The 25,978-nt window shown below is 64.8% G+C and overlaps 1 protein-coding gene across 7 annotated transcripts; it reads right to left on the reverse strand.

The window, feature by feature from the left end:
* Positions 1-2,715: 2,715 nt before the first annotated feature.
* Positions 2,716-24,541, reverse strand: GATA3 (GATA binding protein 3). Of its 7 annotated transcripts, none has more exons than XM_004605314.2 (6): positions 24,333-24,541; positions 15,921-16,444; positions 13,469-14,008; positions 10,289-10,431; positions 6,975-7,100; positions 2,716-3,893 (listed from the first exon to the last, which is right to left on the reverse strand). In XM_004605314.2, exons 2-6 carry the CDS (start codon positions 16,159-16,161, stop codon positions 3,609-3,611), a joined length of 1,335 nt encoding a protein of 444 aa, XP_004605371.1. In that variant the 5' UTR covers positions 16,162-16,444; positions 24,333-24,541; the 3' UTR covers positions 2,716-3,608. The 7 variants fall into 7 exon arrangements, with proteins under 7 accessions (XP_004605371.1, XP_055003035.1, XP_055003038.1 ...); XM_055147060.1 differs by having other exon boundaries at positions 10,289-10,434; XM_055147063.1 differs by lacking the exon at positions 24,333-24,541 and adding an exon at positions 20,250-20,506 and having other exon boundaries at positions 10,289-10,434.
* Between the last annotated feature and the right edge of the window lie 1,437 nt (positions 24,542-25,978).

Here is a 25,978-nt window from a genome sequence, read left to right on the forward strand (position 1 = left end):
CCTCTGCTGACCAGCCCCGGGGGGCCAGCAGCAGCCTCGCGAGGCCCGGGACAGCCGCGCGGAGGTCACAGACCCGCCACTGCCCGCTCTGGGCCCGGTTCGGAGGGACTTCCCGGGTTCCGGCCCTGCAACCTGGGCCCGTCTCGGCCCCACAGACCTCAGGCTGGGGTGAGGCCCGCCAGGAGCGAGTGCGGGCTCGGCTGTCGGCTGTCGGTCAGGCTCGGCCGGAGGCCGGAGGCCGGGGACTCAAGGCGCAGCTGCAAAGGGGCCTCTTGCTCCTGGTGCCTTTGCTCTCGGAGAGAAGGTGCCGCTGCTGCCCCTCGGCTCCGAGCACGTGCGTCCACGGGGGGAGAAGACGCGGGCCTCGGGGTGAGGAGGGGGACGCCTGGACGCAGGGGGCAGTGCTGCGAGACGGTCCCAGGCCGGGCTGGGCCACGCAGTGGAAACCGCCTGCTCCCTGCTGTGGGATCGTTCGTGTCGGGGGAGTCAGTGGGTCCTCCAGGGGCCAGTGAGATGTTCTGAAGCAAAGCCCGCATGCCACGCTTGGAGGTCATTTCACAGCCCACAGGGCACCTGCCTTGCACGGCCCCTGGGCCGGAGCCCCAGCAGCCCGGGGTCTCTGGCCGAGCACAGGACCGGGAGTCAGCCCTGCACAGCGCAGGTGTGGCCCCAAACCAGCCAGTCGCATGCCTCTCCCACGTGACATCTCATGGGTGACCCAGCGCACCTGTTTCTGAAAGGCAGGAGAGAGAGGGAGAGAGAGGGAGGGAGGGAGAGAGGGAGAGAGAGAGAGAGAGAGAGAGAGAGGGAGAGAGAGAGAGGGAGAGAGAGAGAAGGAGGGAGAGAAAGAGAGAGAGAGAGAGGGAGGGAGGGAGAGAGAGAGGGAGGGAGAGAGGGAGGGAGGGAGAGAGAGGGAGAGAGAGAGAAGGAGGGAGAGAAAGAGAGAGAGGGAGGGAGGGAGAGAGAGAGAGGGAGAGAGGAAGACAAAGGGAGAGAGAGAGCGAGAGAGAGAGAGAGAGAGAGGGAGAAAGAGAGAGAGAGGGAGGGAGGGAGAGGGAGAGGGAAAGAGAGAGGAGGAGAGGGAGAGAGAGAGAGAGGAAAGCACCTGGCATAGAGGTGGATGAGGAGGGGGTGGGAGGGCCCTGGGGTCACTGGTGCTGGGAAGCTTCACTGGGGTCACTGGTGTTGGAAACTGACTGAAACCGGACCATGAGCAGCTTAGTAAGGGTCTATCTCATGGTGATTCAGTTTTTTTTAAAGAAACTGTTTTTTAAAGGGGGAGCTGAGGTTGCTTCCGCACCGCACTCGGGCGCTGTTTCCCCGAGACCCTCTTTCCTCGCTGTGCGCCCACTTTCCACGGCAGCACAAGGAAGGCCTCGCCGCGAGAGCTAGAGCAGCCTGGGAGAAACGAGTCGTCGGTATCGGTGTCGCCGTCTGCGGCTCACAGCTCCTGCTCGGTCTCCCAGAAGTGTCGGCGCCCCCCGACCTGAGTGATGAAATGATGTTTGTCCGGGACTCAGCAGGGACACAGGAGCCGCGGGCCGCGGACGCCCGACAGTGTCAGGACTGACTTGGGGAGTTTCCTCTGGCCCCCCACCCCGAGAATGTCAGGAATGCGAACTCCCTGGTCTGGAGGTGAAAGGGCATCACTCCGACCTGTGGGCGAGCAGAGACCAGTCCGTGCGAGAGGCTGAGACTAGCCAAACGTCCTGGGGTGAACATGGCCGTGGGGAGCTCGGCCAGGCGCGTGGGGAGGCTGAGTGGGACTCAGGGCAGAGGGCAAACTCAGCAGGAAGGTGCTGCAGCTGGCTTGTTCTCGGCTCCTCTATTTCAGCGTGGAGTGTGAGTTAGGACGTTCGCTGGAGGGTGGGGGCACGCCCCGCGAGACAGCACAGCGGGGAGGGCACTGGCATGGGGAGTCGGCCTGGGTTCAATCCCCAGCACCCCATGTGGGCCCCCGAGCACTGCCAGGAGTGCCCCACCTCCCAAAGAAAACCAAAAAACAGCCAAAAAGGGGCTGGAGCGATAGCACAGCGGGTAGGGCGTTTGCCTTGCACGCAGCCGACCAGGGTTCAAATCCCAGCATCCCATATGGTCCCCCACGCACCTCCAGGGGTGATTCCTGAGTGCATGCGCCAGGAGTGACCCCTGTGCATTGCTGGGTGTGACCCAAAAAGCAAAAAAAAAAAAAAAAAAAAAAAAAAAAAAAAACAGCCAAAAAAAAGCAAACCAACACCTTTGCTCAGGAGGCCGAGCCTCGGGGAGCCCACCAGGGTGACACACGCCGACAGCACGGAGGGAACTGGCACAGGCCTGAGAGCAACCAGCATCTCCCGGTCTGCAAACGCTCCAGCACACGGGCCGGGCTGAGGGTCGCTCCACGCTGGTGTGAGCGTGGCAGAGGCGAGTCAGAGCCCAGCCGCGTGCGCACCGGCCCACCCCCGCCCCGCCGCCTCTCCGGTGGTTCCCACCGAAACTGTCCCCTCTCCACCCAGTCGCCCCACTGGCTGCTTGGGGCTTCCAAGACCTGTCAGAAGACCCCCGGGCCCACGGCAGGAAGCACTGAACCCAGGGACACACCGTTTCCACGGGTCACCCAGAAGGACGGCCCCCCCCCCCACCCACAGACGCTGCACTGGGCCGGGTGGGCGACGCCCGCATGCAGTGGCCGGGCTGGCCGGGGCGTGAGAGAGACACACAGACGCCGAGTTTCCCTTAGAAGCTATTTAATAAATATCCGAAAACAAAGTGGGAAGAATCCCTCGGAGCACAGCCACCGTCGGGCGAGGAATACCTTCTAGTTTTATTCAACCCAAACTCGAGAAAGGAAATATTAAAACAAAAACAAAACAAAACCAAAAAAAGCCGCTCTTAACACTAGCAGTAAATAATTTGTACAACAATTCAGTCTGTATAATATGATGAAATAAATCTACATCTCTGCTTATTTGGGCGTTTTGAATTATACATACAAACAATTACAGGGTTCTGTTCCGAGTGTGGGGCGGGGCGGGGAGCCCTGGAAAGCCCAGACCCCCAGAACTGGGGATTCCCACGCAGAGGGCCCCCAGCTCAGAACAAGTGATTTACCTATAACTCTGCTTTTTAAAATTTTTTTTTGTTTTTTTTCACTTTTTTTCCTTGCTTTTTTTTGTTGGCTTTTTTTTTTGTCTTTTTTTTTTTTTAAGTTTGTTTGTACTTTTTGCTTTTAATGCATCAAACCATGGTGACCAGTGTAAGAACCCCCAACTGGCAGTCTGTCCATTTGGCTATCAGACCTCGTCTCTTCTTTCCCCCACTTCGCGTCTCCCCAGAATTCATGACATTCTCGGCAGCCCTTCACGCCTCTTTTCCCAGCCACCCGATGCGACGAAGTCCTGTCCCAATGTCCAGTGTTCCTTAGGGTCTAAGTTCTAGGCGACGCTCAGGCTTACGTTCACAGCACGAGGACCCTGTGTGGGAGGGAGGGAGTCTGAATGGCTTATTCACAATGAACCCAGGGTCGCGAGGGGCGCGGCCAGCCCGGCTGCCTCTGCCCTGGCCCCGGCTCTGTCCTCGGCTTCATGATTCTTGCTCCTGCAGGCGCGGGCGGGCCTGGAGGGCGGGCCCTAGCCCATGGCGGTCACCATGCTGGACGGGTGGTGAGGCGCGAAGGAGAGGCTGGCCGGCGGGTGCATGGGCGTGGGCGTGGTCAGCATGTGGCTGGAGTGGCTGAAGGGGGAGATGTGGCTGAGAGAGGACATGTGTCTCGACAGGGCGGCGGGGTTGAAGGAGCTGCTCTTGGGGAACTCGTCCAGCGTCTCGTGCACCTTCTTGCACTTTTTCGACTTGCTAGACATCTTCCGGTTCCGGGTCTGGATGCCCTCCTTCTTCATGGTCAGGGGTCTGTTAATCTAAACAGAGATCAAGTTGTTGTTTTTTTACTTTTGTTGGCCGGCTCTGAGCTGCCACGCCTCCATCCTGGGCAGACGTCTGCTTCCCAAGGCCACACTCGCCCCCCTCTGCCGCTCACCCTCCCGGGACCCTCTGTCCTGTCAGGGCTCGGGCTGCGGTGGGCTTCTGCCGACCCAATCAGGTTCAGAAGTCAAGAGCCCGGAGGCCGGAGCGACCGCACAGTGCAGAGAGCATTTGCCTTGCACACGGCCAACCGGCATCGCATAGGGTCCCACCAGGATTGTAATTCCTGAGTGCAGAGCCAGGAGGAAGCCCTGAGCATCGCCGGGTGTGACCCTAAAAGCCAAATAAAATAAAATGAAGTGGTTGAATGGAAAGAGAGAAAGAGAAAGAAAGAGAAAGAAAGAGAGAGAGAGAAAGAAAGAAAGAAAGAAAGAAAGAAAGAAAGAAAGAAAGAAAGAAAGAAAGAAAGAAAGAAAGAAAGAAAGAAAGAAAGAAAGAAAGAGGAAGAAAGAGAGAAAGAAAGAGAGAGAAAGAAAGAGTGAGTAAGAAAGAAAGAAAGAGAGAGAGAGAAAGAGAGAGAGAAAGAAAGAGAGAGAGAAAGAAAGAAAGAAAGAAAGAAAGAAAGAAAGAAAGAAAGAAAGAAAGAAAGAAAGAAAGAAAGAAAGAAAGAAAGAAAGAAAGAAAGAGAGAGAGAGAGAAAAAAGGAAGGAAGGAAGGAAGGAAGGAAGGAAGGAAGGAAGGAAGGAAGGAAGGAAGGAAGGAAGGAAGGAAGGAAGGAAGGAAGGAAGGAGGAAATCAGGAGCCCAGTGTGGGGCACGAGGTGTTTTCCGGAGTCCACCAGAGAGAATGTCGGGTGGCACCTGAGAGTGCCTCATCTCGAGAGTTTCCCCTGCACATTTCACGAGCACTGGGTGCTGAGGGGCCCTGGGCGGAGGCAGGCAGGGGTCTCTATTCCTCTGACACATGGGCCAGAGCTCTGCAGACACTTTCCTGGCAACCTGAAATGGTGGCGTCTGTCTGTCTGTCTGTCTGCAAAAGGACCACCCCTGGCCTCGGTCAGTGTGGTTCCCTCGCCCAGACCTGGGTGCTGTGGAAGCTGTTGGAAAATGTCCCCCTTGAGTCTGTGTTTTGAGGTCAGTATTGGGCTGCTTTGGTTTCCAGGGGGCGAGGGGTGCAGGATGGGTGAAACCCAGGTTCCTGCGTGCAAGGCAAGGCTTGAGCATGAGAGACACACACAGCCAGGCTGGACTCGGGTCTCGGGGAGGGGGCTGGCGGGGGAAAATGGCAGGAAAACTCCGGGCTGTGTCCCAGGGTGGCTGGGATTGCAGGGGCCAGGTCCTCCGGTTCTGTGCTCCAGCTCTAACCAGAACCACAAGGCTGGGTCCAGTCGCTGGTAAGGGGGTCCGGGCTAAGCATGGGCAGGAAGGAGGCGCCCACCCCGCAAATGGGCCAGAAACGAAACAGTCGGGGGCACCAGCCTCGGCTTGGGAGCCGGTGCCCACAGCCCCTCTTCATCTTACTGCAGAAACGCAGCTGAGTCGGGCCCGGGAGCAAAGGGAGGCCCCCCGCTGCCCAACGATACGGCAGCAGGCCGGCTGCAGGGGAACCTTCCCGAAAGGAGGGGTCGGACCCCGCCACCCGGGCCCTTAGGGGAGGCGCCACCCACCGTCCAGCTCACTTGCTCCGAGAGCTGAAACATGGAGCCACGGCCGGGGGTGCCCAGCAGGAGCAAGACCCCGCAAGCTGCAAGACAGACCCCAGGGGTGACCACCAGGCCACCACCAGATCCGGCGTGGGGAGGAGACAGGCCCGGCCCGCACCAAGCCTGGCCGTCAGACAGCCGCCCCTCAGCTGAGCCGCAGGGGCTCTGGCCCGGCCCCCACCCCAACAGGCAGGAAGTGCCTGCAGGGCCTGCGTCCGAGGTTCCCTGCCCCACACGCACGGCCGGGCGCCCTGCGGAGGGTCTGGACCCAGGCCAGGGCCCACTGCGCAGTGAACGGCGGCTCCGTCCCGGAGCCACGAGCAGCCGCTGAGGAGGGAGGGGCTGGGGGGCCACGGGGCCCTCGGTGTCTCTGGGGCCAGTGAGAAATTCATCCTCTTCAGAGTCGTTTCCTTTTCAATCAGACAGGACAGAGCTTCTCTGTCACTGGGGCGGAAGCACCCGAGTGACAGCCGGACCCCCCCCCGCCCTCCGGCAGGCAGAGCCCGGCCCGCACGCGCCCAGGAGAACGTCCCTTCAGGCCTGCTCCAAAACACCAGGGCTGCCGTCCCCTGGCCACCAGACAGGCCCCGGCTTCTCCCTGCCAGGGGCACCTGCCTCGCTTCTAGGAGCCCTTGTTTCTTCCCGGGAAACAGACACCGGCTCCCTGGAGCACAGGCCTGAGGACGTCCAGCCTGCGATGGGGCAGCTCAGACACGGCCGGCTGCGAAGCCCAAACTGGTTCATCTCCACTGCCGTGGGCAAGCGAGAGCTGGGGAGAGGTGGGCGTCCAGTGGGGCCCCAGCAGCCGGCCTGGCTCCACCAGGGAGTGAGGCAGAGGGTCCACCCCGCCCTATACAGGCGGCCCTGGGGGAGAGGGGGGCCGGGTGACCCCAGACCTCCAGGCACACACTCCCCCCCACACCCCTCCAGGCAAGGCAGGACAAGGCCAGGAAGGCCCGCTGCCAGGTCGGGGGCACAGGTGCCGGGGCAGGCCCGCACCGAGGGGCCTGGCTGGGGCCTGGCCGGCCAGCCAGCGTGGGCTTCGGGAAGCAGGCGGGCCCCAGATGAACAGATGTGAAGCGAACAGCTCACCCCAGGCCTAGACTGCCCAGTGCCGCGGGCGGCGTTGGCCGCAGGAAAGACGGGCCCGTGCAGAGCCCTGGGAGCCCGAGGAACCCCCCCCCGCGGCTCTGGCTCCTGGACTCCCTGGATGCTCCCAGACTCCGGCCCCACCAGCTCCGAGTCCGTGAAGAAGCCTCTTCTCTCCCCCCCCTCGCTGCCTGTGGAAACGTGCCATGGGTCGCCAGCATGGGTCCGAGTTCCGTCCCCACGGGCCCCACAGAGCCCCGGCTCGGGGACCAGGCACGACACTTACATTGTGCAGTTTGTAGTAGAGGCCGCAGGCGTTACACACCGGGTCCCCGTTGGCGTTCCTCCTCCAGAGAGTGGTGGTGGTGGTCTGGCAGTTGGCGCAGGACGTGCCTGCCCTCCTGGCGGCCGACTGTGGGGAGAGGGGAGGGGGCTAAGACAAGTCCAACCACTCTCACAGAGCACATGAACCCAGGCTGGGAAGAGGCAGCTGCCCCGAGCAGCCACCGAGGGAAAGGAGAGTGAGAGCCCGGTGCGGGCAGGGGGCGGCCAGAGGACCCAACCCCGTCCCGCATGGGCCAGACTGATCTGAGGGGCCGCGTCCCCCTGCTCCACACCTGCCCCAGGCCCTTTCACAATGCAACGGGCAAGAAGGCCGATGTCCATATGGGCAGCTGGCCCCAGGGGCGGTGTGCAGGCCGCACGTGGGGGCAACTCCGGGTTCGATCCCGGGCATCAGACGGTCCCCCTGAGTACCTCCAGGGGGAGGTTCGGAGGCCCCCAGGGATGGCCTTGGAGAAGAGGAAGAGGAGGAAGAAGAAGAGGAAGAGAAAGAGGAAGGGTGTGGGGAAGGAGGGGACAAAGGGAAGGAAAGCAATTTTCCGGGGCGCCCCGGCTCAGCAACCTGGGGCCCCAGTCCCAGGACGAGGCTCCCCGCTCATGAGTCAAACTGAAGAAGAACAAGCCCCGCATCCTCCCCCCACCCCCGCCCCTGGAGGAACTCAGGGTCTCCTTATTGCTTATCCACTGAGCTGGCGGAAGTGGGTCAAGGGTCAGCCTCATTCTGCAGCATCCAGACTAAATAGGACCCTTTTAGTCCCATTTAGTCAAAAAAACTTGTTGGAAGAAAATGGAATCAAAGAGAAAAAAAAATACTTAACAGCCAAAACATTCCCGGGTGCCTCCCCCAAGGCCTGGGACTAAGGAAGAGACCCTGAGGCTTGCTCTGGCGTCAGAGAGACCCTGGAGCTGTGCTCAGTGCTCAGTGCTCCGTGCTCACAGCGGCTCCCCAGGGCCCTCCCGGGCCTGCTCGGGGGCACAAACAGTCGGTCTGAGCCCCCAAAGTTGCCAGAGATGGGCCGGAGCGATAGCACAGCGTGGAGGGCATCTGCCGGGCACGCGGCCCAGCCAGGTTCCCTCCCCGGCCTCCCTTAGGGTCCCCCGAGCACCACCAGGAGTGAGCCTTGAGCATCGCTGGGTGTGACCCCAAAACCAAAACCCAACACACAGGTAAAAGCCAAAGTGCCAGGTCCAGAAGAAGCAGCTCTGGCTGGGGGAGACCCCGAGGGTGCCCCAGACAGGCCCGCCTGCCCCCGCTCAGCCCTGGGTTTCCTCGGAAACCGGAAGTGAAAGCCAGCCCTGACCTCCCCCGCTGACAGGGCCTGGGCCTCAGCCCGGGTCCAGAGTGGGGAGCCCCCCTGGGGGCCCCCCTCTGCCGCTCAGGGACCCTGGCAGCCCGTGACCAGCCCAGCAGCTCCGCAGGGGTGTCCCACACGAAGGGGGGAGGAGGCCTCCTCTCCCAGTCACCTCAGAAACAGCCTCCCGCACGGCTCAGCAAGCCCCTCTGCCCGCTGCCAGACCCCCCGGGCCAGAGGAGAGTGCCGGCCCCCACGCACCCCTGCAGGGCGCAGAGCCAGCTGGCAGAGGGAGCAGGGGCGAGGGGCGGGACACCCCCAAGGAACCGCGTCCAGCCCCCCCCTCAGGCACCTCAGGGCTGAACCTCGGCTACTGCATGAGCTCCGGAGGCCAGGGCAGCCGCGGGGTCCAGCAACCAACCGGGGCCAGAGGAGTCAGGGGAAAGAGCAAAGAGGGGCACGAGGCCAGCCGGTGGCAAGGCCCCGACAGGCCAGCCTGCCTCCTCCCACCTGCCCTCTCCTTGTCTCCGCTTCCTGGACGGCCCGAGACCAGCCGCAGTGCAGTGACCGCTCCCCACCTGCTCGCCCAGGACTGACCCTCGAGCACAGAGCCCGGAGTCACCCCTGAGCACCACCAAGGGTGGCCCCAGACCAACACAGACGCCAAGAGCCCAAGGCCAGGGACTTGCCAGGGACACCATGTCTTTTTCCAACAAGAGCTCCGAGTTCCTGATTTTCTTCCTCACACCCCCTTCTTCTCCCTTTCCTCCCCCTGAAGGCCAGGTCCTGAGTGATTCAGAGCATTCTTCTGCGGTGCGATCACACTCATTCTGTGCTAACACCTCCAGCCATTTTTGTTTTAACACTTCTTGTTCTGATACGTTCAAACATCTCGATGTTTGGGCTGGGAAAGCCTAGCTGCTGTGTGCGAGTTATCTCCAGGGCCCAGATATCCGGCAGCTTTTTCCTAGGAAGTCAGCTTCGCACATGAGAGGAGAGGGTGTGTATGCGGGGGTGCCAAGCTGCAAGAGGCTGGCGGGGGCGGCTGGAGAAGGCGCGAGGATCAGAGAGAGGCACTGAGCCACGTGACCTGGCATCCCTGCAGGGCGGGGCCCGGGAGGGGATTCCCTGTCCTGCTGGGCTGCCCTGGAGGGCACTGGGCCTCGTGCACATGTGGGGGCAGGCCCAGGAGAGTCCATGGCAGCAGCCGAGAGGGTGTTTCTGGTCTCACTGCACTGGGGCTGTATCGGCCAAGGCTGCTTGGACTTGTCCTGGCCACTTACATTTGCGGGTCAGCTGCCCCCAGCTCCCGGGGGACCTGCCCTGTGATGCTCAGGCTCAGGATGTTTCCAGAAGAACGAAGAGGAGGGGCTGGTGAAGCCTCCAAGCGGCTCGCCGGGAAAGTAAGACCCAGGGCTGGCTGGATCCAGCTGCAAGTCTGACGAGGGCCAGTGCGCCAGGCACAGAGAAAACCCCTCCTGGGCCCGTCCCTCTGCAGGCCAGCACCAGGCAGCCAGAGATGTGCAGGTCCTGGATGTGTCTGGAACATTCCCTCCTCCACCCACAGAGAAGATCAAGGTCCCGGGCTCAAATCCCCTTCCAGACCCAGGTTCCATTCTTACAGGCACTGAGGGACCGAAGCACCCAGGGAAGGGAGGGAGGGGAGGGGGAGAGGAAGACAGAGACAGAGACAGAGACAGAGAGCAACAGAGAGAAGCGCGTATGTGAGTGTGTGTGTCTGTGCGTGTGTGTGCCTGTGTGTGTGTGTGCACCTGTGTGTGTGAGTGTGTGCGTGAGTATGTGTGAGTATATGTGAGTATGTGTGTGTGTGTGTGTGTGTGTGTGCGCGCGCGCGTGTGCGTGTGTTTCTATCTGGCCACTGGGGAGCAAACAGAGGGAAAGGAAGCATGTCCCTCGTGGCCTGACCGCGAGAGCCCAGGCCCCCAGCCCCATTCCGGGGACTCACCAGCCTCCGCTTGGGCTTGATGAGGGGCCTGTTCTGCCCGTTCATCTTGTGGTAGAGGCCGCAGGCGTTGCACAGGTAGTGGCCAGTTCCGTCTCGCCGCCAGAGCGGGGTGGACGTGGCCCCGCAGTTCACGCACTCCCGGCCTTCTAGAAACAAGAGGAGACTCGGTGACGTGAGGAAGAGGGGCAGGGAAGGGTCAGCTCCTCCTTGGCAGGGACCCCCAGGCCCTGAGGTGGGGGGTGGGGAGGGGGCAGAGGAGGGGAGCCGGCCAGGGAAGATCATTTTCTCCAACTTGCAATGGCACGAGCAAGGTGGACGATGGGCAGAGCCAGCACGGCGTCCACTCCCCCCAGGAGAACAAAGGTGACCCGGGTCTGAGAGCTGCGGAGGGGAGGACGCAGGGAGAGAGTCCCCCCCACGTCGCAGACACCCAGGAGCAAAGGGACCGACAGACTGGCTGACTGACGCTGGCATCGAGATCGAGGACTCTGGATTCTACTTCCAGTAAAACTGTCCGTGTTCCAGGCTGGCAGCGTCAGGGCCTGGCAGGGCCTCGGTGCCCCCACACCAGTCTCCCGGGCCTTTCAGGGCAGAAACCAGGGGACCACACGTACGAGGGGCCCCGGGGGGTCCAGGCGTGGGGGGTCCAGAGAGAAGGGCCCCAGGGACCCAGGAGCAGGGAGGGGGCCACAGCGCCCGCCAGGCTGCCTTCGCTCTTTTTCCAAAAAACAAACAAACAAAACAAACAGCAAACCGGCCAGGCCAGGTTGGCGCCCAGCAGGCCGGCCAGCAGCCTCTGGAAAGAGGGCGCAGAAGCCTCCTGCCTTGGAGGGAGGAAGAGGAGGAGAAGGGGGAGCCCCCAGCCTGGAGGGGGAGAGGAGCCCCTCACACCCCCGTTAGTGCACTTGGTTTCACGGGGCAAAATGCTCCGCCCAGAGGCCAGGAGGGAGGACTTGGGGACCCTACAGCAGGGCACTGGGGGAGGGGCCCAGGGGGTCCCCCTGCAGCTGGGGAGGCACAGGGCAGAGCTGGAGGGTCTGTGCGTCCCCAGGAGGCACCAGGAGAGCTGGGCTGCCCGGGCAGGGCCCTCTGGGATGCAGGGAGGTGGCCCCAGGCAGGGCCCAGTGGGGGAGGCAGGTGGCAGGGGGAAGGGGGAGGACGGGGAGGAAGGGGCCTCGGCTGGGGACGCCCCAGTCTGAAGCTGAGTCTGATTTCCTCTCCTGGCCTGCCTGGCAGCGGGGGAGGTCACAGCTTCCGTTTCAAAGGGACAGAAGCTCCCCAGGACGGTCCCCTGGCAGAGGCTGGGGCTGCCCAGGTGCCAGCCCCGGGGGCGGGAGGGGGGCGGCTTTCTGCGCTTTGGCATTTTCTTTCCCTCTGGCCGGCCATCAGGGGAGCAGGGAGTGAGCCCGCCTCCCCCTGCCTCTCCCAAGCCCAGGACCCCCGCCCCCAGCAGTGCTGGGCTGCACCAGGGGAGGGAGCCGAGCCGGGGCTGTGCAATGCCCCGACCCGGGACCCGGAGGAGGCGGGGCCACACAAGGGCCCCTGGAATAGGGGTCTGCTGTCTGCTGGGGACCCAGCTCTGGGCCAGCACCCCGCACCAGCACCAGCGCCCTGAGTGAGGCTGGCAGAGGCTGAGCCGCAGCTGCAGCTGTGTCGGGCCAGTCTCTCTCCTCACCAAGGCCTCTGCGGAGAGGTTAAAGACACAGGCCCAGAGAGCCCTCCCCCCTGCATCCCGCTGGCTCAGACAGGGGCTTCTGGAAAGTTCTCAGGGTCCCAGGGCCCCAGTGCCGGGAGGGGGCACCCAAGGGGGGAGGGGCTGGTAGGTCTACTCTGCGGGGTGGGGGTCCTGTGAGAAAGGTAAAAGGAGGAAGTTAAAATCCCACTTTTAAATCCTCTCTCGCCTCTCCCCTCCACCCCACCCCACCCCAATAAAACTCGAAATGAAATTGCTCCCTAGGGGCTCAGGAAACCACAGCCCCCGCCCCCCCACCTCACCGGAGCTCAGCCCCAGGAAAGCCCTGAGGGCGAGGAGAGAGCTGAGGGGGAGGCCGGGACTCTGGGGGCAAATCGCTGTCCCCCTCTGCACCCCCGATCCCCGACCCCCGACCCCCAGCCTCAGCCAGAGACCTGCCCAGCCGGAATCAACGCCCCCAGAAGGAAGGACTTTAAAAAAGAAAAACCAGCCATCCCGAGGTGACCCGCACCCCCGCGGCTCTGCCCCCCCTCGCCCCCGGGGCCGCCCCCTCGCCTGCTGCTGCAGCTCGAGGGGCGCTGAGCTTTCTGCTGGCCTAACCGCATCCGGACTCTATTAGAGTTCCCGGCCAGGGATAAACAATGCGACTGTCGCGTGCGGCAGTCTGAAAATAATTGGATTAGCTACAACGTATCAGCTAAATAGAGACAGTCCTGCAAGGCAGCGGGTGAATGTCACGGGGAAAAACCTGAAAACTGATCTCATGGCCGGCCGGCCAGCGGGGCCTCCCTCCCGGGCGCCCAAAGCGGGCTGGGCCAGTCCGGCTCGGGCGAGGATGGAGCTTTCAGGGCCGCGGGTCGCCCGCACAGGGACGCCAAGTCCCGCAATCCCGGGGACTCCCACCTGCTCTCACCCCTGCTTCCGTTAGAACAGCACCTCTCCTGCGAGAGCCAGAAGGCCAGGTGTGGGCGCGGGCGCGCTGTCTGCGGCGCCCACACCGCTGGCCTTTTTCTTTCCTGGACGACAGGCTGAGCGCGAGAAGCCCAGACAAGAGGCACACCCCTGAGACGGGAAATCTCTGCAGGCCTCTCTGCCGCCAGGCCCCGGACCCCCGCATGGAAGAGCCTGAACCCAGGGCCCACCTGCTCCTTTCTCAACAGCCGCTCCCCAGAGGCAGCCGAGAGCCTCCTTCTGCAGCCCAGAAACAGGAGTCCGGCTTTGGCCACTCTCCCGGTGCCCCACAAACATACGCCCCCCCCCCGTGGTGGCTGGACAGCTGACAAAGGTGGGCACCGCGGTGGGCAGAGCCCAGAAAACATCCCTGGGCCGAGGGCGGAGGCCCACAGGAGTTTCGCCTGAGGTTTCGTTTCAGACGGATGCCCTCCCTCACTCCCGCACCCTGGGGGAGGCACCCAGGGGGGCAGGAGAGCTGGCTGGGGGTCCTCCGCCCGGTTCCCTGCCCAGGAGCCTGGGGAGGCTGCGCCTACCTGTGCTGGATCTCGCCTTGGGCCTGGACTTGCAGCCGAAGCCGGTGGGGGAGCCCCCGAGCAGGCTGCTGGGGGGGAACAGTCCCGAGCTGTACTCCGGCACGTAGGGCGGGTAGGAGGTGATGGGGTGGTGGGCCGAGGTGGCGGCTCCCCCCAGGGCGGCCATGCCCGCCGCCCGAGGGTGCGAGGACTCCAGCTTCATGCTGTCGGGCAGCGGCACCTGGTACTTGATGCACTCCTTCTCCTCCGGCCGGCCCGCGCCGCCCGCGCCCGGCGTGGACAGCGCGGGGTCCGGGGACACGTCCTTGGGCGGGGTGGGCGGGAAGGTGAAGAGGTGCGGGCTGGAGTGGCCGGCGGACAGCGAGGAGGACGAGGCCGGCGGGTACACGGACAGCGGCCCCGGGGAGCCGTGGTGGATGGACGTCTTGGAGAAGGGGCTGAGGTTCCAGGGCGAGGCGCTGTGGTGGCTGCCCAGGGCCTTGCCCCCGTCCAGCCAGGGCAGCGACCCGTGCAGCAGCGGGGGCCGGCACACCTGGCTTCCTGCGGGCGGAGAGGGCGAGGGCGCAGGTGAGCAGACTCGCCAGGCTTCCCGGCCTCACCGCCTCGCGCAGACGGACCCCAGAATCCTGGCCCAGGGCACTCTCGCCTCCCTCCCGCCACCCCACCCCTCCACAGGGGCCAGGGGCAGGGTAAGGCCTGGGGGGGCCGTTCAGCCTCTCCAGACGCACTTTCTGAATCGCCTCCCTCCCCCTCCCCAATACTCTTGATTTATTGGCTGCCCCAATGACCCAGCCCGGGCCCAGACTTCATCCCAGCTGATAAGAGCCCAGGCCTTGAATGATGGGGTCCGAAGTGGGGATATGGCTGGGAGGCTGCTCCCTGCTGGGAAGACCCCGGCCTCCAGAGGGGCCCTGCGGGAGACGGGGCGTCAGGGCTCTGCCCCAAGGCTCAGCGCTGCCCGCGCCCTCGCCAAGGCCTGCGGAGGCATTTGCTAAGGGAATTTTCCTCGTCCGGTTGTGGGGGTTTTCTGCCTTTTTGACCCAACCATGTCCTCCAGGAGAAGAAACTGAAATCAGTCCCAAATGCCTCTGAGTTGTGATTCCGCCAGTGGAACAGCCACAACAAAAGGTGAATTTTCACCTGGACGGGGCGCCAGCTCTGGCCTGCCTGGGCTACACGCTACACGCCAGGCCTTCACCTTAGGAATGAGCTGGGCCCAGCTCGGGCCTGGGGTCCTGGGAGCCGCTCAACTCAAACTGCCCCGGCAAATCCTTGCCTTATTGATCTGTTCTCAGGCTGCCCTGCCTTTGCCAGTTCATGTAACCATTAAAAACAATACTGAAACCAAAATTGAGAGAGAGAGGGAGAGAGAGAGAGGAAGGGGAGGGCAGAGGGGGAAGGAGTGCTCTCTGAAGCCGGGTCAAGATTCGCAGTATGCAGGAAGTAGTTTAGTAAATTAACATGAAGCCTGCATCCACCACCTTCCACCCGGCCCGCATCTGCAGAGCACTCGGGCAGAGAGCAGGAGCGATTGTCTCCACACAGACAGCAGCGAGGGTCTGTCCTCAGCGAAGGGCCGGGACGCTGAGACCGGCTCCTGCGGCTCCAGCCCCAGAGACAGTCCTTGCCGTGTCTTAGAAGCTCCAGATTCCAGTGGGACTGATCGCGCCTCACCACCCACATTACCTCCGGGCAAACTTTCTTCTCAACATTTCTAAAGTCTCGAAACTCCTCAAGGTGAAAGAGAAAGAAAGGAAAAGAAGACAACAATCGAAAGACCACTAGGAAAGGCTCCTGGGCACCCGCTGGAGATTCCTCCGGGCGCCTGAGGCAGGCCGAGCAGAGGCGCAAGGAGGCCTGCAGGCCACGGCCAGCCGGGAACTTCTGTGCAGCCGGGAAGCTGGCGAGCCCCGCACCCCGAGCCTTCACCGCAGAGGCCTCCCTGGCCAGGACCCCACCCCGCAGAGCGGAGGGGCAGCAGACCCCGTCTGCAAACACACCAGCTCTGGCCAGAGGCTGGGAGACAGAGGAGCCCAAAAATACTAATAAATAACAATCCTCCAAAAAGGGCACCTCTCGGGGCCTTTCTGGAAACGAGTAGGAGACACCCACGGAGGTAGCCGGATCTTCCTTCAAAGGGTTCGGGCTCAGCGGGGCCCCTTGGAGGAACCGAGCCCGAGCTGGATTTGGGCGGTGCGGGCCGGACCTGGCCGCCAGGTGCGTGCCCGCCGGAGCCGGGACCCCGGCAGCCCAGAGGTGCCTGCGGAGGCTGTTTGCAGGAAAAAAAAAAAAAAAGAAAGAAACAACCACTCCCGACCCGACAGTCGAAAGCTCCCTCGCCCACTTCCGGGACCCAGTTTTTTGGTTTTTGTTGTTTTTTTTTTTTTTTTAAATGAACCAGCACCGGTCCCCAGGCCTCCCTCCCGCGACCCGGCGGGGTCCCCGCACTCACCGTGGTGGGCAGGCGGGTAGCGCTGCACCGTGGCGCGCACCGAGTTCCCGTAGTAGGACGGGACGTGGTTGCCTTGGCCGTCGATGTTGAAGAGCACGTCCACCTCCTCGGGCAGCGGGTACTGCGCCGGGTCCATGTAGGAGTGACCGAGGCCGGGGTGGTGCGAGTCCGGGTGCTGCCCATTGAGCACGGCCGGGTGGTGGTGGCTCACCCAGCGCGGCTGGTCCGCCGTCACCTCCATGGCCCTGGGGGGCGCGGGGGGCTCGGGGCGCTGCAGGTGCTGCCGCGGGCCGCGGGGCGCGGGGCGAGCGGGCGGACGGGCGGGTGCGCAAGTGAAGTCGTTATTTAAAAAAAGGAAAAATTAACTTTCGAGGGAAGGGTCGTTTAGCAAAAAAAGAAAAATAAAAAAGGAGAAGAAGAAGAAAAAGAAGGAGAAATAAATTCCCAAAACATAGAGAGGCACTGACGGATCCAAGGAGGTCGGGCCGCCAGGCGCGGGCTGCAGGCACGGGGAGCCGGCTCACCTGCAAAGGAGAGAAGGCGAGACGCCGGTGAGCGCCTAAGTACCCGCGCACCTGAGTTCCCCCAGTGGCACCACCTCCTCCCTCCGGCCGCGCGGGGGGCGGGGGACACGCGCGCGCCTCCCGCGCCCCTGCGGCTCCCCCCGGAGCCCGCCACCGAGGCCGCGCGGGCGCTCCGTCCGGGACCCCCGTCCCGGGCCCTTCCCAGCACGTCTCCCGGGGCGCGCGGGGCCGGGAGGCGCCGGGGCAGGGGCGGGCGGTGGCCGGCACCCACCTGGGCAGCCCGGAGCGGCGCGGGCCGGCGGGCGGCGGGCGGCGGGGGCTGGCTGGCGGGCCGGGGCGTTTTTTTTACAGGGAATGCATTCTTTCTCCGAGTATCAGGACGGCGCCAGGCAGCTCAGTGCTCGCAGACAGCTGTGGCGCGACGCAACTTAAGGAGGTTCTAGTGTCATCCGCGCCGAGAGGGAGGAGCCAGGCGCGGGCGAGGAGGGGACGGGATCGCGGCACCAGGAAACGGCGACCCAAACCCGCGCCGGGCCCGCGCCCCCACCCGCGCGCACCCCCCGCCCCTCGCTGACCGGAAAGGGGCGCCGCGCGGGGCGCAGGGGCCGGCCGGGGGCGGGGGTGCGCGCGCGGGCGCTTTAAAGGCGCGCGGGGCTCCCGCAGACGCACTCGGGGACTCGGGGCCGCCCGGGTGGGCGCCGCCGGCCGGCCGCTCAGCGGGCGCCTGTCGACCGCCGACTCTACAAAGTGGACGGACTTGGGAGACTGGGGCTTTTGATTTCTCTTTTATGTCTTTCCCCCAAAAAAGAAAAATTTATAAACTGACCCAGGAAATCGGGGAGTTCATTGATTCGGGGCGATGGCAACACGGATCCGAAACAACAACAACAAAATTAGGAATAAAGTGCGATTCTCTCCGAGAGCCTGGAGGCGACGTTATAGGAGACCCGGGCGGGGGGCGCAGGGGCCGCGGGGCGCGTGTTCCCGGGCTCGGGGGAGGGGGCTCGTGGACGACCTTCCCCAGCCTCTCGGCTTCCCCCGGGCCTGTTTCTGCAGCTGTCCTCTGCAGAGTTCGTGTGTGTGACCGGGACGTGCTTGGGAGGGGCTCGCAGGACCCCCGAGCCCGGGCGCAGGGGACCGGCTCGGGGCTGCGCTCCGGCGCCCCAACTTCGCCCTGCCCAGCCCCCCCGGCCCGGGCCCTACTTACTCCGGCTCCTGGCGTTTTCCCAGCCCAGGAAACCAGCCCCTACGCCCCTCACCAGGCCGCCCGCCGGACCCTCCCGCGCCACCTCGGCGGCCGATGGAAGGTCCCGGGCGCCGCGCAGCCCCCGGCCCGGGGAGCACGACCGCGGGCCCGGGACCGGGGAGGGGGCGGGGCGCGGCGGGGCGGGGCCTCGGGACGGACCAATCGGCGGGCGAGCTGCGGCTGGGAGGCGATTGGCCGGGGCCCGGGGCTCAACCTCCCCGGAGCCACTGGTCCTCCGAGCCACGGCATCCCCCTAGCGGTGCTCGCGCTCCTGCGCCCGGGCCGGCGGGGGCCAGGCGGGAAAGGAGGCCCCGGCTCCACCCTCCGCGCCCCCCCTGGGCGCCGGGTGCGAGGAGCGGGGCTCTCTCCTGCGGGCTAGGTGGAGGGGGTGCTCTGAATCGAAGACCCTGTTCCCCCAGACTCTCGTTGGCCCCTCAAAATCCCCTCCAGGTGCCCAAAGCGCGAGCTACAAGACTCCGTCCCAGCAAGTAAGTTCTGAAGGACCCCCCTGCCGGCCTCACCCGTGCGGGGCGTTGGCTCGCTCGGGCTGGACGGAGTGGGAGGCTCCACCCAGCCCTGCAGGCAGAGCCAGGACTCAGCCGGCAGGAAAAGCGCAAAGCTTGGGTCCCCATCTAAACCCCACCTCCCCTGAAATCAGATTTGCTCCAGAGCGGGGTTGAGTTTTCACCTCCCGAGCAGCAAGGAAAACGCCTGAATTAAACACCCCTCCGTGTCCCTCCCGAGCCCACTGCCCAGTCAAGAGCATCGATTTTCCGTCCACTCTAACCACGGCTCTCCAGGGCCCCGGCCGCTGGCAGCCGCCGCTGCGCTCTCCGGCTCTTTTAATTATTTAGTTTCTAACATTCACCGGAAACCGCTCCCCAAACAAGGAGCCGACGCACACACACACTTTTCTCTTTCCTCCTCTCCTTTTTCTTTCCTTCTTTCTTCTTTCTTTCTTTCTTTCTTTCTTTCTTTCTTTCTTTCTTTCTTTCTTTCTTTCTTTCTTTCTTTCTTTCTTTCTTTCTTTCTTTCTTTCTTCCTTCCTTCCTTTCTCCGAGGCCCGAGATGAAGGTGAAGGTGGGCGGCGGAGATAGGCCAAGCCGTACATGGGGACCCGGAGCTGGCGGGCGCCACGCGGACAGCCCGTGGCTCCGCTCAGGCCTCTGCGCGCTGGAGCGGGGAGCCCGGGCGCCCGAGCCAGGCCCGCTGCGGGCTGCCAGACCTGCACATGTCAACTGGTGGGGCCCAGCACCGTGTTTTCAGACAAAGAGAAAACGTTTGTGCGCGGGAGGCCTCCTGGTGCCGAAGACTTATCTGAAAACGCACGCAACTCGGGGTCAGGGGGAGTGGATTTCATGAACCGCGGAGCCGAGGTTCGGCCTGTAAGGCCACACACAGCATCCCCCCTCCCTTGGAAAAATAAAAGATGGGGAAGGCCCCCTCTGGGCGCGGGTGCGGGGCCTGCGGCTGGGTGCCCCGGGTAGTGGAGCCAGCCTGTAGGGGGTATTTAACATTTAATTCCCAGCCGGACCGCCCCGGTTCCCGGACTGACAGTGGGTAATTGGGAAAGAGGACGTTGCTCTTTTGATGGCCCGCGCCGGCCAGTCTCGCCGACGCCACTCCGGGCTTGACGTCACGGGCCCAGCCCCAGAGCCCGGAGCTTGCAGCCGGGGGGAGGGCCCCGGAGGGGAGGGGGCTGCGGGCGAGGGGAAGGCCGGGGTCGGCCCGGGACCCACGGCCGAGAAGGGGGCAGGGAGTGCGGCGGGGGCGCGGCTGCGGCACTTGGCCCGAGGCGCAGAGCTGGGCCGCGGGGGTCTGGGTCGGGCCCGGCGCCGGCCAGACCCGCCTCGCCGGCACGAGCAGGCCCGGTTTCCTCCTCGCGGGGTGGCGGGGAGGGGAGAGGAGGGGGTTAGGGAAGGGGGGGTGGAAGGTGGGCCTGACCCCCTCCGGGTCCCCGTGCAAAAAAAAAAAAATGGCCCTGGCCGCCTGCAGCCGGGATCCACGGCCCCTCCCCGGCGCCCCGGCCCGCGGCCCAGCCAGTGCCCCCTCCCCACCTCCCCTACTCGGGAGCCGCCGGCGCGGCCCGGCCGCTGGGAAGCCCGAGGCCGAGGATGCTGCCGCCGCCGGCCCTGGGCTCCGCTAGGGCGCGCGGCCTCGCTCTCCCGGGTAAGGGTCGGGCGAGCCTGGGATCCCGGACCGAGCGGGCGACGGCGCCTCCAGCGACCCCTAGAAGCGCCGGGTCGGGGCGCGTGGCCCGGGGCGGCTGCGTTCAGGCGTCAAGTTGAGCGGGGCGTGTGTGCCCTCTTGGGGAAAGGGTAAGAAATGGAACCGCTCTCGCTCCCCGGGTCGGGGACGAGCCGGGACCCGCACGGCCACCCCTCCCCACCCACCCACCCACACACACATGCCCACGGCAGGTCCCTCCCAGGCGTCCCACGGAGACACAGGCCGCGCGGGAGTCCTGTGCGCCCGAAGCGCGCCACCCCCACACCCCCGGCTCACCCCTGGGGTCGCGGGGCCCAGAGCACGCACGTTAACGCGGCCAGCGTCACCCACCCGAGCCTGGCGACCTCCCGCTGCAGGCGAGCTCCGCGGGGCCGAGGTGCCGAGCCGAGCATCCCGGGCGCCCCCGCCACCCGAGCGGGGGACCGCGCGCGGCCGCGCCCGGAAGGGTTTCGGCGACCCGGTGCCAGCCCCGGGCCGGGCATCCCAGCGCGTCTGCTTCGAGACCCGGGGCGGGCGGAGAGCGGAGCCGGCCGCCCGGCGCGGGGGGCGGCAGATAGTGGCCGGCGGGAGCAGGACGCGGAGCCGGGCCGCGCCGCCGCCGCCCTCCCCCCGCAGCCTCGGCGCCGGTCTGGGCGGACCCGGCCGCGCCGAGCCGCCGACCTGCGGCCGGGAACCCGCGGGGCGGGGAAGGCGCGGGCGACCCCGAGGGCCGGGAGCCGGGGCCGGGAGGCGGAGAAGCCCCGCCGCGGGCCGCTCCCGCTGCGCCCGTAAGCCCGGGGCGGCCGCGCGTCGGGGGAAGCGGCGCAGGCCAGAGGGGCCGGGGCCGGCGCCGCTCCAGCTTGGTCCGCGGCCCGGCGGGGCCCGGCGTAGGGTGTCTCCCCTTTCCCGCTGCCCATTGTTGGGGCAATTAGCGCTGACAATCACCGCCGAGAGGCGTTTAATTCGATTCCCAGCGCCGGCGGCGCGGCGGGCACCCGGCGCGCGCGGGGAGCGGGCGGGGGCGCTAAGCCCGGGTCTCCGGGCGGCCTCCGGGGCGGGGGCTCCAGGGAGGCGGGAACCACCAGGTCCCGGGCCCCGGCACGGTGGGGAGTCCTCGGGGCGACCCTCGCCACCGCCGCGCCTGCCGGCCACACGCCCTCCGAGCTGCCGCCGCGCTCGGGCCCTCCAGGTCTGCTCGGTACAGAGCTGCGACGGCAGCGGCGTGGAAACGGTTTCCTGCGCCTCGAGTAGCACGCCTCGACCACCTGAACCGCGTCCCAACTCCCTTCCGCGGCCCGGGAGCAGGGAGCTCTTTTTGCGGCGTCCCCACCGCCCCCTCCTCTGCTCGGGGCCGGGGATCGGGTTACCCGGCTGGGCGCGGATTTGTGCCGGAGCCGAGAATAGCGCAGGTAACGCTGTAGCCACAGCGCGGCCGGCCGCGCGGCGGGAGCGGGGCGCCGGGGACGGGTGCCCAGGCGCCAGCTGACCCTCCCGGGTGCCGGCTCCCGCGGGGCCTCCCCGAACTGCCAGCCCCGCACCCCGCGCCGGCCGCAGCGCAGCCGCGCGCGCGGGTTCCCGCCTAAGCAGAAATTCAGAGTAGGGAGCGGCCGTGGTGGCTACGCTCCTGAGGACCCCAGGACACCACCCCAGGAAGGGTACTGGAGGGGGGAGTTGGGGCGAGGGTGTGTGGGGAGCTCTGCAGAAAAGCAGAACCACTCGGGACCCCAGGGCCTCCTGCTCCCCCCGCCACCTGTCTGCCTTCCCCTAAGAAATAAGCTTCGTTTGGGGCGACACGAAGTGTTCTCTCAACTCCGTGTCAGGAAATGCGGGGACATGCAGCTTCGCTGTGCCGTCGCCAGCGGCCCTGCAGCTTGGGGGACCCTTAAGGGGGCCTTGCCGCCACCCCTCTCTCCCCAGCCAGAAAACCCCTGACTGCAGCGAAGCTAACCGGGCAGGGCAGGCCTGAGAGAGACAGAGGAGCAAGGGGGGGGGGTCGGGTCCCACAACACGTGGAAGGGATGAGGGACAGAGCTCGGGTTCCTCTGTGTGTGCGAAGTGTCCGTGTCCCCCACGCAGCCCCCGGGCTGGGCAGGCTCTCCCTGCCCTCCCCGGGCCTTGCTTTGGGTGGCAGGTGGGAGCTGCAGGAAGGGTGGAGTCCTCAAGGCCAGGCTCAGGGGTGGCACCAGCGTTGTCTCTCCCACAGGAGCCTCAGAACCCCCAGGAAAGGTGTGAACAGCATGAGCGCTGGCCCCCACCTGCCCGGGGCCCTCTCCCTGCAGTCTCTCTGGAGCCCTTGGCCTCAGCATCCACCCTCGGCCGCTCGGCAAGCCGGAGCAGGAGCAGGAGGGCTCTCTCCAGAGCTGCCGTGGTGATGTTCGGGGTCAGCCACAAAGCCACGCAGCTGTGGCTGCCCGCGCCCGGCTGCACTCCGGGGCGTGGGGGAGCTGGGCAGGGAGGAGCCGAGCCGCACGGGGGTCATTTCCTTCCCGCGGGAGACTGCAGAGGGTCTCTGGAAAGGAACTGGGCTCAGCAGGGAAGCTGGCCATCCACGGGCTCGCTCCTCCCTCAGAAGGCTCTCGGCCACCTGCCACTTCGTGGACCCAAGGCAATTTGTTACATAAAACAAAACAGCGGCCACACTCGTGTGCCTGCAGGCAGGCTCCTGGGCTGCCCCGGGAGCCATCAGCGCCCGGGGCAGTGGTTCTTCCCGCTCCTGCCCACCGCCAGCCGGAAGCAGGGGGACCTCGGGACTCCAGCAGGGGTGATCCCTGACCCAACGCCCAGCCGAGAAAGGAAGCAAGTAGAAATGCTTTGTTCCCACACAAAGAGGTTCTAGCCAAGGGACACCGCTTCTGTGGCACCACCACCAGCAGGGTGGCCCCAGCCGTAAGAGCAGGCTCGGCCGCAGCCTCACGCACTGCAGGACTCGGTCCCCGCGATGCCCTCGGCGCCCACCGGTTACCTTCCTGCAGAACAGGGGTTTCCGCGCCCGCGGGCTGGCAGTGTGGCCCTGCTGGTGGCTGTCCCATCACTAAAGGCCTGAAAAGGGCACCCCACCATTGCTTCTCTCACCCCTGTCCGATGCCCGAGTGCAGGAAAGACAGAATAAAGGAGGGACGCAGCTGCTGTCTGTGCTTCGGGCTGGGCAGCCCCGGCCCTGCCCCTGGTGGGGTTTGCCGGCCACAGAGGGCCTGTAGCAGGGCGCATTCGGCCTCGAGTTGGTTGAACCCCACTTCCCAGCCCAGAACTGCCCTTACCCCCCCCCCCACCGCCCATGTCACAGGAATGGAGCCCAGGCTCCCAGTCCGGTGGGTCTTCAACTGGGGGACCTGGACACCAAGAAGGGTCCCAGCATCCCTCGTGGTTCAGGCACGGGCGTGCACGGTCCACGGCCAGACGCTTCCCCAGATGCCTCAAGCCCGCAGGCAAGCATCTGCATGCAGAGACCCGGGTTTGGCCCTGCTGGCTGATTCCTGTCACCGATAAACATCCCCACTGCGTGTACCATGTACCGGGAGAGGGGCAGACTCAGTCCCTTTATGGAAAGTTCTTTTTCCCACCCACTATGACAGCCTTGGAGATTATGGGTAAGTAGGGGAGCACAAAGGGAGCGAGCACCAAATCAGGGAGAATCCTGGGCAGCTGGCTGCACTCATACAGAATTGCCCCGTCAGCTTCCCGGGCACCCTCGGTGTCAGAGAGAGAGAGAGAGAGAGAGAGAGAGAGAGAGAGAGAGAGAGAGAGAGAGAGAGAGAGCCTTGAAACCACTCTGCACACCTCCCCGCCTCTTGGGAACTATTCCTGGGGAGACCCCTTGGAGCTCTGGGGCTCAGAATTCCCAGCAGAGGGTCTCCTTCCCTCCCCTCCGCTGCGTCTCGGTTCCCCCAGCACCCTCTGTCAGAGCGGTGGGAGCTTTGAGGAGCGAAGGCACCTCCCCACCTCCAGTTCCCAGATGCCGCACATCTGGGCTCCAACTTTCTCACCCACCAGCTGTTTCTTTAATTACATGCAGAAACAGGGAGCATAAACACACACTGGCAAGCAGAGAGAAATAACCCCGAAATCGGGACCCTGACGTGGTCGTGGGCAAGGCTGGTTCCGATTCTTTCCCCCAAGCTCCCGGCTTGCCCGCGGTGAGAACGGGCGTCCAGCCCTTCCCCAGCCTCCCCCCACCTCGGGCTTCTCTTAGTTCGTGTGCGCCTTGTTCCATCAGCTCTTCCCACCCACCAACAAGGACGCGGAGCCTTACCTACGCAACGGTGCCAAGGTCATGAAGAAAGCCAGAGATCGCCAGTGACCCGCAAGGAACAATAAGGACAGGGGAGGGGGATCTCGCCCACTTTCTTCCAGGGAGGCTGTCCCCTCAGAGCAAAGACCCCCGCTCTTAATTCTCACCACGTGGGATGCAGCCTCAGAAGAGAGCCGTTCACTGACCTGGGAGCTCGCTTCTGTGGACGACCAGCTGGTTCTTATTTTTTTTTTCCTGGTTTGTCGCAGATCTGAAGGCAGAAATGACAGGCGGACTCACACTGCTGCCGTTCTGAGTCCCCGGGTGCTTGTGGCCCCAGCTCCTCCCAGCATCTCCCAGGACTGCCCAGGAGAAGTGAAGGCTGGGTGCCCGCATCCTTCTGAGGGTTCCTCCCTCCCTCCGCCCCGCAGACCCAGCAGAGCTCTTCCGGGTTGCCGAGGGGGAAAGGGTGGGAGGAGAAGATGGGGGAGGGGATGAATTTCACCCCCTTTTGCAAACACACTCCACATGGGGGGGATGTGAAACAGGCAGCGAGGGGGTGGGGGGCACAAGACGGCCTGAAATGTGACCAGCTCTGACGCCTACCAAGCCCGTCTCTGGGCGGGCTGAGTTAACACTGTGGATGTCACCGGGCTGCGGACTGGGCCATTGCCTCACTGACAAGCTTCAGCGCAGTTTTCCTCAGGTTTGGGGAGGCTCCTAGGACTCTGCTGGGAGCAGCTGGGGGTGTAATCTGGGAGGGCCACAGCAGGTCCCGCTTCCCCACCGCCCTGGGCATTGCCTGGCCCTCGCCCGCCACTCCAGCTTCTGGTTACACGGATGCTCAAGAAGTCCACCCACCGCTCTGGGGCCAGCGCTGGCCAGGAAAGTTAGGAAGCAGCGGGCTTATGGGGACAGGACCCCAGGCTGGCATCGAGGGGCTGGGAGGCAGGACGAGTGCTGGCATAGGCTCAGTGGCCACTGGGGAGCGGGGGTGATGTGGAGGGTCCGAGTCTTCTCCAGACTGCTAGGGGAAGCCGCCTTCTAAGAAGGCGATAAGGAGTGAGAATGAGAGGTGGCTGGGAGACAGGCTGTCTGGGGGGCCGGGGGACACACAGTCTCTTAGTCTGCACCCCAAGCCAGAGCTCCGCAGCAGCCACGCACCGAGGCTCCCTTCTCTGGGAGTTGGGGGGTGGGAGTGGAAATCAGCCCCTGGGGGTGCCCAGCGTGGGTCTCTGCAAGGGTGAAATGCAACCCCCTAAACGCTGGGGTAGAAGGGTCAGGGCCGTTTGTTTTGACAGGTAGAGTTTTCCCTTCACAATATTTATACAATAAGAATATGGAGAGCGACTTTAAAAATAAATACATCTTTGGGGAGAAATAAAACAAGATCAGCCTGCTGCGGGAGCAGGAAGTTGGAGGGTTCCTGCCGGGAGGGTGGGGTTCCAGAGTGCGGGGGCCATCAGGCTGGGGGCGGCCAGGTCACAGGGAAAGTTGGACTGGAGGAGTCCAGCTGCCAGGAGGGGGTCTGGAGAGCGCCCGCCCACCCACCGGCACCCCTGGGGCTGGGCTGGAGGACCCCACACTCAGCCGGCCAGACCAGTGCAAACCCCCCCCCCCAAACACACACACCCCGGGCGTCCCCCTTCGCGCGGGGGCTCGGGATAACGCGGAGAGTTGGGGGGGTCCAGGCCCCGCAGGAGTCCCCTAGCCCACCTGGCTCTCGGGAAGCAGCCCCCTCCCGCCCTGCCCCCTCCCCCCGCCCCTCCGCCGCCAGCGTCTGGCCAAGTTCTTGGCGCCGGGACTGCGCCTTCCCAGGACGCGGACACGGCCACCGTGGGCGACCTTCATC

Source organism: Sorex araneus, chromosome 9 (assembly GCF_027595985.1).
Source record: "Sorex araneus isolate mSorAra2 chromosome 9, mSorAra2.pri, whole genome shotgun sequence".
NCBI lineage: Eukaryota > Metazoa > Chordata > Mammalia > Eulipotyphla > Soricidae > Sorex > Sorex araneus.

What these genes read in the sequence shown, in the direction of transcription:
- GATA3 (XM_055147060.1), bottom strand. Translation starts at nt 16,161, where the DNA reads ATGGAGGTGACGGCGGACCAGCCGCGCTGGGTGAGCCACCACCACCCG. An exon ending in CTACCCGCCTGCCCACCACG is followed by an intron (nt 14,009 to 15,920) that starts GTGAGTGCGGGG and finishes CTCCGCCCGCAG; the next exon opens with GAAGCCAGGTGTGCCGGCCC. An exon ending in TCTACTACAAACTGCACAAT is followed by an intron (nt 3,894 to 6,974) that starts GTAAGTGTCGTG and finishes ATCTCTGTTTAG; the next exon opens with ATTAACAGACCCCTGACCAT.